The following is a 10,222-nucleotide window of genomic DNA, read 5'->3' as shown; positions in this document are numbered from 1 at the left end:
CCGAGCCGGGGCAGTTTCTGCAGGAGAGGAGCGGCGCGGCTCGGCCGGGCTCGGCTGATCCCCCCGTCCTCCCCCGCAGGTGGCGGCGCGCCGCCCGCCTCAGCGGCTCCCCCTGGCCGCCGCGCCGCTCGCACACCCCGGTGCGCGGCGGGAGGGGCCGCGTCCCGCCCCGCCCCGCCGTGCCGCTGCCGGGCGGCGCTGCAGAGGGCGGAGCGGGCGGCGCGGCCGGCGCCCGGCGCGGGCCGGCTCCCGGCGGGCGGCGCTGCTGCGTTGCTCTGGGAGGCGCCGCGGGGCCGGGCGCGGAGCTGCGGGCTCGGGGGTGTGAGCGGCCGGGCAGGGCGCCCCCAGGATGCTGCGGTTCCTGCGCAGGACCTTTGGCCGGCGGTCGATGCAGCGCTACGGGCGAGGAGCCGGGCGCGGAGCCGGGCGAGGTGGGCTCGGCGGCGAGGGGGACGAGCGGGACGGGGGGCTGCGAGGAGCGGCCGCCGCCGCCGTCGGCTCGGGAGGCTTCCCCTCCTCGCCGCTCCCCGGAGGGGTCGTGCACAGCGCCGGAGCGCCCGTCCACATCCCGGCGGCCGGCGGCAGCAAGCCGGTGCTGCAGTGCCGCGTCCTTCTCCTGGACGGGACCGAAGTCAACGTGGAGCTGCCGGTGAGTAGCGTGCGCTTACCTCTGCCGCCTGCAAAACGGCGCCTGCAGCTACCCTCTCCCCTCCTCCGCATCGTCCCCCCCTCCCTGGCGACGGGCACCTGCGAGTGCCCCCCCCCGGCCGCACAACAGGCGCCGTTCGCCGGGAGAGCCTCGCTAGTTTCGTCCTTCCCTCCGCGGGCGCCCTCCCCGCCCGCATGCACCTGCTGCCAGGTGCGCGGCGCGCCTCCCCGCCATGACCGCCGCCCGCCCCCGTCCTGCCGGCGGGAGCCGTCTGCCCTTCTTCCCTCTCCCCGGAGCCGGCGGGGAGGTGGGCACCCTCTCTCCTCCTCCCCTGCGCGGCCGAAAACAGCCCCTTGCAGCGCTGCCCTCCGCGGCGCCTCTCCCCGCGGTGCGGGCGCTACCTGCGCCTTTCCCCGGCCGCTGCTGGGGGGCTGCCCGCTGAGCCCGCCCGACGGCACCGCCGGCTGCGGGGGCATCGCGGCGTGCCAGGCGGGGCGGAACGGAGCCTCTGCGGGGCAGAGTGCCTTTGGCCTCGCTGCCCCGCGGCTGGCAGCCCCCGGCCCCGCAGCACCTGTGGCGCCGCGGGGACAGCGAGGCGCGGCCGCGCTGCCCCCGCCGCGCCGGGGTCTCCGGGGGTCGCCGCCTCCTTCTTCTCCTTAGCTCTCGTTTCCCAGCGCCCCCGCTGCCGGGGCGGGCGGAAGGGCGCTCCGGGATGCCCGAGGCGCTCTCCCCGTCCCGTGGAGTCCGTGTGCGGGGCCGGGGTCAGGGCTGAGCCCGGGCGGCTCCGGGGGTACAGCCAGAGCCGGGCCGCGGGTGCGGGGACGGGGCTCAACTTTCTCCCCTGCCGCCGGTGTGCAGGAGGAATGAGGAAGGGACGGTGCTGGCCTGCGGGGCTGTGCGTGTGTTGTTTGTGCCTGCTCGCTGGGCTTGGTCCACCTTTGTAGGTGTTTCAGCGTCCCCAAAGCCCGTTGTGTATCCTTATAGCTCTCTCAAAGGTAGCTGCAAGGTGTGTATCCGTAATTCGCAGTTTTGGTTTTTTCGTTCCTCACAGCTGCTAAATACTCACTGCCCATCCTTTTTTGCTGACCTTTTACCTCCCTCTTGAAACGCAAGTTTCCCATGAAATAGTATGGAAGCTTATCATGTTTGAAGAACATTTAATCTTCTTTCCATTTCAACCTAACCAGTCACCAGCCATTAAGCTTGGTCTCCAAAAACAGGTGGGAGAACTTAGTAACAGGGAACGTAACAACCTGAGAAATTGTGCACTACTTTAATCTCCAGCAGTATAAAAGAGAGGTTTTTTTCAGAGTAGACTCTTGTTAGGTGCCTTTCGTATTAGCTGTCATCTGTGTATATTGGCATCATTTCACTAAAACAGAGAATTTGGCAACCCTATTGTTTCTGCTTAAAAGAAACAGAAGAGATTGAGTAAGACTCTTACAAGTGAATACAGAAGCATGTGAACGGAGCCACCTAGAGATACTTGCTGCAGCATTATCAGGCCTCCCTTGCCTACAGACTACATCGCACATTTCCAGATATTTGAAATGCTAATGTATTTCCTCTCCTCACATCTCCTTCACAACTTGCTGCTCTCCTCCTAGCATCTCAGCACAAATCTTTTATAAAGCACACTTGATGATTGTTATCAGTGTGCTGAGGGTTTACTTATAGAGGTCTGTGTCAATACGCTTGGTAAATATTTTGTTTCAAGTTATACTCTGATTTATCAAAGGTCAGATTTTGCTGTAGAGACTGTTTAAGATGGTCTGAGGATTCGTAGGATCAGAAATTGAGGTAATGACACTCTTAGTCCTTGAGTACTGAAAACATAGACATATCTGCTTGGCCCAGTAAAGAAGCTGTGGAGCGTTCTTGCTTGAGCTGACCTCCAAATGAAGCTTAGACTTGCCAGTGCTCTCAGAACCTGAGCTGCACATCTGATGGTTGTAGCTTAGCTGTCCGAAGACAGAGTAAGTAGTTGGCGCTTTTTTTTTTTTTTTTTTTTTTTTTCCCCCGCACACAAATCCCTAGACTGATGGAGGACTTTGGAGCATGTAATAGCTGTCAGTGTTTTGAGGATTAAAAACTGTTCTGTTGAGTTACATATCTGTTCCTCATGTTTTTTTCCTTTCTTTCACGGAAAGTAACACCCACACTGAGAGTTAGAAAAACTGAAAGAGGCATTGCACCATTTATAGAAGTTGATCAGTAAAGTTTCTCTGAGCTTTGCAGGTCTAGATTTTATGGGAATAGGGCGTGAAACAGAGCATGCTTTAATACTCAAGAACTGAGGTATGGGACTGGTTAAGCTGAATGAATTGAGTAGCATCTCTTAAAAAAAAAGTGTATGATGCCTTCTTTCATTTCAGCTTAAATTTTATCAAAAGGGGGGAGTGTGGGCTTCATCCCCAATGAGCAGCTTACTCATGAAGTCAAGTACAGAGATGATTGCAGAAGATTTCACTATGCTGCTGATTGTATTTGCAAGCGCTTATTTCAGGAGATACTGGCATCTATAAAATGTGCTCTTCATGCTGACATTGCACCCCTCTTGCCTTTGTAGTTGAAAAACAAACTTGTTGATATTAGAACACAATACTCTTGCAACTACAACTTCTTAGGCTATCTCTAAGACTTTGGAAGTAATTGGAAGGTTTATTTGATTTCAAAGACTACGGGGTCTATTTGCTTGTGTGGAGGAATCACAGAAAAGATATGACTGGAGGAAAACTAGCTATATACACAGAAAAAAGGTTCAGGGTGGTGTTGTGGTGTTTTTTGTTTTGTTTTGTTTTGTTTTGTTTTTAGTTATTGTTTCATTTTTTTAATATTCCAATAAAACTGAAACCCTGAAACTTTTGCCCAAGTTAAGCATATCATGTTCTGCCACAGTGCTTTCTTATAGGTGAGGGCTGTTGGAAGAATAAATCCTACATTAGTAAGTTGATAACTGTCTTTGTGGTTGATGTTATATTTCCTGTGGTAGTGGCTGTATCAGAAAGTACATGTCAGTTTATGGTGGTAACAGATGCAGAGATCTATCCTGATCTCCAAGTTCTTCCTTAGCTCCTTCTTCTCAAGACTGTGTAGCAGCAGTGAACTAACTAAAGTCATCTTACTTCTTTATCTGCGCTTCCACACCCTCTTTCTAGTGGGGCATTTGCACTTTATTCTTTTTACTGTATGTTCTCTGCCCTTGGACTACCCCATCTGCTAGCCTACCCTTCTACGTGCTGTGTACTCTTTCATTCGTAGGTGTTCTCTGGCTTTCACAAACTTGTTTTGTACCCAGCTGCCCCCACACAAATGTCAACAGAAGATTATTCTGAGCGCTGCAGATACCCCTGGATAATGGTATCTATACTCAGCTTCTTGCATGAAATTTCAAGGATTGCTTAATGATGCTGGCTTTTTTTTTCTTCACTCTTAAGGCAGTAATACTTTAGAAGTATTCTTTCTAAACAGAATAATGCACTGGATGGCTTTTTAAACCCACAAGCTCCTCAGGGCCCTGTATTGAATGTGAGATGCTATTAAGGTTGGATCTGTTATACAGGAGTGAGTGGCAGTTGACCAATTCTGTTGCTGTGGGGTGATTTCCCATGGGAAGGGGAACATAAATGGTGTCATTACTTCTTCTTGACCTGACACCACGTGTCTGCACATCTGAAATCCAGTGATGAGAAGTGACGCAAGGAGAAAAACACTTCCATTAGAAACCATCCCTCCTCCCTCACACAGAGCTGTCTGTGTATTTCTTTTAACCATTGGGAACCTGTTTAGTATCTTTTGTGTTGCACTCTCACACAGGAGGCTATTACTTGGTCAGAGTTTGCAGCTTGGTTGTAGGTAGATGGAAGGCCACTTGCTCACTGTTGCCAAAACAATCCTGCCTCTGTTTTTCTGGAGGACTCGTGACTTTAATGAAAGAAAAACAGGTTGCAGGTGATGCTGTGTTCTTACAGGAGGAATGCAAGGAGAGAGCATTGACATTTAGGCATCAGTGATAGTGCCTGCTAGTTAATACATAGATGGCTCTCTAATAAAGCCAAAAAGCCAAATTTTTTTTTTTCTTAACTCTAAAGCGTGATGGCTGACATTTCTAAAAACTGAGTCTTTGATTTTTAATTAGGTGCATCTTATGAAAGCTTAAAGGGCAGGTATGAAAGATGACTATTCGGTGGGATTGTCCAGAGTGGCAGGAATTAATGTCACTTAATGCTGTTGAAAACGGTATTTTCTGATAAATTGTGGGAGGGAAGGAGGAGAATGAACATTTGTAGCGCATTCTTGGCTTTCTGTAGTCTTAAGTGGGATAAAAAGAGAAGCAAATGGTAAGCTTCCTCCACTGTGAAAATCCTCATCCTGCAAAGCAGATCTAAGATACCTTACGTTTTTTTATGATGTGAATCCACAGCAGTCAACATGTTGTCTGTTATAAATACTTATTTCTAAAAATCTTCTTGCTCTGATAAATTCCTCTGCTACTGTGAACACCATTACAAAGGCTTGTGTGATGTATTAGAAGTATGTAATGTTTAAGGATCAAATTAATCAAGAACTCAAATATAACTCTTCAAATCTGTGAATTATTTTCACAGATGAATGGTTTTTGCATTATTTCTTGCCTTCTTTTTTGGTGTATCTGTTTTAATAATTGTTTTGGCTGCTATGGAAACACTTCAGGATAGGAATAGTAAATGTTCTTCAATACTGTTTTCTAATCTCTGATGTGCTATGTGTTGTATTCTTTTCTTATTGGGGCAACATGAACATTGCTGCATGGCCCCTATGCTTACATCCAATATAAATGTTAATTTAACTCTTGAGCAGCCATCTCAGTTTTATTGATTAGTGTGTTTGACTTGATAAAGTTATAAATATCAGGAGGGAAGTACAACTCATTTTTTCTTTCTTTCATATCATACAAGACTTCCAAATAATGTTTCATGAATATTAACTCTAGAGAAATGCACTAATATGCATGTAGACACTTGGATTCGGGTTATGCTCTGGAGTTTCCTAACTAAGGAGGAGTTACACACACATTCACCACCCATCAACAGATATATTGCATCACACAGGTAATGGATTTTTAATAAATTCTTTAAAGCTTTTATCACTTATAAAATTTGTAATATGCCTTCTTTATGCAGAAGTTACTTTTGAACAGCATAAAATTAGAGTACACGTTGAAAAATGTTAAAAGCATCTTTGCAACACTGGAAGAGGAAAGGTCTCTCATGTTCACGAGCTCCTGTGAGTACCAGCACTCGTAATTTCCTTCATAAACTGATCAGGCTCTGTTGGTAGAAGAGGTGGGATATTTTTGCTTCTCCAGTTCACGTTGAGATGCCTTTTGAGTACCTTACAGCTTTGATTAAGCAGCTGCAGCTAGAACTCAATGTGTTGTCTACTGGTAATAACCTTTAATTATGTTATCCCTGTTCCATATGCCTTGATGCATTGCTGCAGCGTGTACTGAAGGTGTGTGAAAGGCATTCACAGTACAGTCACATACAGAATCAGGAACATGCAGAGCCCCAGAGAGAGAGAAGTGAGATGGGGTGGCTGCAGCCATGCTTCAGAAATGCAAGATGTTAGGCTCTTGAGAGAGAAGAGGGAATATTTGGCCCCTGATGTGCTTGCCCCAGTAAATCTACAGCAGATAAAAGAAACATAGTAGAAAAGGGAGTACCTAGTAGAAAAAGGAGACAAAAAAACCAGCGTTTTGGCGTAGGTAAGAGAAATTCTGCTTGTGAGTTCCATTAGTTATTAGTGAAAACCAATACAAGTTTTCAGTGTAATACGGATAGACAGGATGACAGGAGTGCTGCTGCAAAGAGCTGACAGCCAGGGAAAGGGAGAAAGCCGGTGATGAGAGCAGCGTAATGTAAAAGCAAGAGCAGAGCACCTGGTACTAATTCTCTGATGGAGAGCTTATGTGTTTGGAGAGATGAGGTGAAGATAAGATTGTTGTAAGCATTCCTTCAGAAGCCTTCTGCAGTGGACTAGAAGATAGTTCTGCTTAGGAGAGTAACCATGTGAAATGTCAGTGTGGCTCTCGTTTATTAGCACCAAAATGCATTTCATAGCAGGTGTTTGCACTGGGCTTACCTGTACAATAGCAAACCTTGGGGAAACTTTGAAGATCACCATGGATTTGAGAGGAGAGGGTCTATAAGAAGGAAACTTACAGAACAGTTTGACGACAGAGGAACTTTTTTGTCAACAGTGTACATCTAATATTTTTTGGGGTTTGTTCCAGTGGTTCTGTTCTAGCCTGTAGTGCTGGGTGGCAAGCCTGTAGCTTCAGGCTCTTAGTAGGAGTCCTGAAGAAGAAAAAGAACATCTGGCCATGTAAAAAGTTCCTATGAGGCAAGAAATAGGAGCACAGAGACTTTGGAAGTGCTGTACATGTGTAGGAGCAAGCAGAGGACTAGAAGATGGTACAGGAAGAAAAAAGGTGAAGGGGCTATATATATAAAACTATACATAAAGTAAGGGATGTATTGTTCATCTGTTTATTTTCTGAAACAGAAAGGGGACAGCTATCTCTCTACTGCTTCTCTGCACGTGCTTTGTTTTCATGCACTTCCTTGTGCTCCTCTTTGTATTTCCCCATAGAAAAGAAAATATCTTTTCTATGTAACTTTCTCTGAGAGGCTGGCCTTGTTTAGTGTCTCACCTTCTTCAAGCGTAAGTCCGTTTTGCAATTTAGGGCTTCTGTTGTTAAATTCCCAACCATTTCAACTCTCCCTTTGCATTTGCAGTGTCCTCCTTAAGCAATTATCTATACTTTTCTGTGTGGATATCGTCTGTATTGCTAGCACAATACCTAATGAATTTTCATTTTAATAAGAGCAGATTCCTTTTAATTTTCTGGGTTTTCCTTTACTGGACTCTGTTTTCCCAGTCTGTAAAAGTAGTTTTATTTTCCTCCTAGGAGCAGCCAGCTACACAAGCTGTGAGGGATCTCTTCTGGTAGGCACTTGAAAGAGCATTAGAGATCTGCTTTCTTCTAGTTTGGGGCTTGAGCGTAGTTCTCTGTCCTGTTCCCTCTTACTAGTTTAGAAAATTTCTAGGGTTTTCTGCAGTTGTCAGAAACTTGGAACGCTCCTCAGTCCTGTTCCTTCCCCAGGAAAATTCAATTTCCCTGCTGTGTCCATGAGTCTGTGGCTGGCTCAGCAGCTCATTTAGCTGGCTTGCCTCACTGAGGTGCCCTGTCTGCCAAGGCACAAATGCAGGTGGGAGAGAGCTTGTTGGGAACATCTGTAGAGCTGGCATGAGGGAAACACCAGGAGCTATCGGTGAAATAATTAATTCAAAGGGTAAACCTCCATACTTTAAGAATGTATGGTTTCACATGGGACAATAAAAATGGACCCGAATACTCAAATGATGCGGACAGGAGGTGAAGAGAGGAAGGGAGAGCATGCACATCATTGAGTTTGCAGGCTCTTTGCAAAGTAAATAGGAGGATAGGGATAAGTACAAATAATTTCTTTTTTTTTTTGCTAGAAGGATGAACTCGGCAGCTGCTAGCAGTATGTGCAGTGTTTCTGGGTTAGTGTTTTAAATACTTGAGAAACAGGGGGAGTTTAGTACTTGTTTAGTGCACTGTAGACTATGGTAAATGTTCTTTTATTTTTTCTGCGTTGGAAATAAAAGGGTTGGAAGGTAATTAAGTGTTTAGAGTGACCATCTGCTCTTCATTTGACTTACTATTTCCATTTATTTCTATGCATCAATTTAAATGTGTCCTGGACCATTAGCTATATTGTGATGAGATTATTTTGAAATATTTGTTGAAGCTACAGACTCAGACTCTGGCTATGAAGCATGAAAAATATTAAGAGTTAATTCATGTTGGCTGTTTGGTTTTGATCTGTTCAGATTCAGATTGTTTCCCTTCCTTGTTGTTATGGAACCACAGATAGTTTATCCAAACAAATACCAAATGCTGCCTTTTTTTTACCGTCCCCCCCCTCCCTTTTTTTTTTCTTCAAGTATGCTAACAAACACATTGAATTTTTTTGTATTTCATTGTCTTAATACGTGTGGTACAGTTTGTATGATAAGAGACTGGAAATAGTAATAGAAGAACCAGTGAAATCTTTGTGAAATATTACAAATAACTCTACACAAATATGTGGAGAATGTTGGTTCTTTCTTCTGAAGAACTTCACTTTATATAAACATAGTGGTATCAAATATACAGTTAGAAAAGCAGTTATTTCCTAGGACAACTTATGAGTGAACTTTTGTGACTGTTCGAAAATAATGTTTTTCTCAGTAGTTCCTTGTAGCACTAGTAATCGATTGTATGTATTATTTGTATTGGTGTGTTACATATGTATATATATCTAAAATAAATGTAGGCTTGAGAGGATTTTTTAGAATGTAGCAGTCTTGACTGGGAAAGCACCTGTTTCTTTTTTATCCTCAACTGAGACTAAACAAGGATACTGTGTCCCATTTTTAAGTTTCAAGTTTCGTGTTTTGTGCATTTCACTGTGGGGCATTGTAGGTTATGTATTGGATGATGGACAATTTCAGTTTTCTTTGTTAAGCTTTAACATTATCCCAGGTTCTGAACAAATTCTCAGTCTAATTTTGATAAATAATGTTAACAGGCTGACTGCGTCACATCTCTCTTGTTGGTATGAGGTGCAAACATTACCTGCTTTAACTGTGCAAGTGAATATTTTCCAAATTTTCTGAGAAGAGCAGCAGTCCTATGAAACTTTTTCCTTCTTCTCCCTTGTTTCCATCCAGAATTGGATTTCCATCCAGAATCTGTCATTTAAACAAATCTCTTTCATACCTCGTTAGCGGTTCCTGGATCTATGATAATGGTATGATTTTAGGTTAAGAGCTTACATTTATGTAAAAAGACCAAACTCAAGAACTCGTAAGCAGGTCTGAGGACACCAGTGTTGACTGCAATCATTGTGTTGCAATAAAGATCACTATTCAGCAGAGATGCTGATTCTCAGTGTGGAGGTTTTATATTCAAGCTACTCACTGAGTAGAAATTCTTCCCGAATAATGAACCTTCCATGAGTGCTTTGCTTTGAGAGATGATGAATGATGAGTCTGTTATCTCTTTGAATTAAGCAAGTAAGTGAAGAGCAGTGGTGTTCTTCAAAGTAGGTCGTATCACTGGGAAGGGCAGCACCCTGCGAGTATAAAGTCCAGTGGGCAGCATCCACTTTTCTCTCACTTTTTGGTCCTTGGATGCCGATGTGAATTGATGTGAATTCAGCCATCCTGCTGTAGCTCTGTGGAGGAAGGAGCCGGTTTAATAGTGTAACAATATAACTTTGTTGTGCGAAAGACTTAATTTCTTTTCCTCCCTCTTCCTGCTGTTTCATGATACTGCCTTTGATTTAGTTTCTTTCCCTGCTGTTCGGCAGTGGAGAGAGGGTGGCAGGAAATGTTCTTCTTTGTGGCTGGCACCCCGTTTCCCTGAGGAGGAGCATTCCCAGCCCTGCAGTCAGCCCACGAGTCTCGTGTGCCAAGGCCAGGCTGTGAGCTCAGGTTGGGAATACCCAGCTGCAGGGC

At 45.5% G+C, this 10,222-nt stretch overlaps 1 protein-coding gene across 2 annotated transcripts in view; it reads left to right on the top strand.

Annotated features, from left to right (window-relative positions):
* Nucleotides 1–330: 330 nt before the first annotated feature.
* Nucleotides 331–10,222, top strand: part of EPB41L4B (erythrocyte membrane protein band 4.1 like 4B) — a 169,214-nt gene continuing 159,322 nt past the window's right edge. For both annotated transcript variants that reach the window (XM_066327134.1, XM_066327144.1), the window contains exon 1: nucleotides 331–649. In XM_066327134.1, coding sequence (XP_066183231.1) covers nucleotides 350–649 — 300 coding nt within the window. In that variant the 5' untranslated portion in view covers nucleotides 331–349. The remainder of the gene's footprint in view (nucleotides 650–10,222) is intronic.

Source organism: Sylvia atricapilla, chromosome 1, assembly GCF_009819655.1.
Source record: "Sylvia atricapilla isolate bSylAtr1 chromosome 1, bSylAtr1.pri, whole genome shotgun sequence".
NCBI classification, from domain to species: Eukaryota; Metazoa; Chordata; class Aves; order Passeriformes; family Sylviidae; genus Sylvia; species Sylvia atricapilla.
This window is presented reverse-complemented; position numbering and strand designations above follow the sequence as displayed.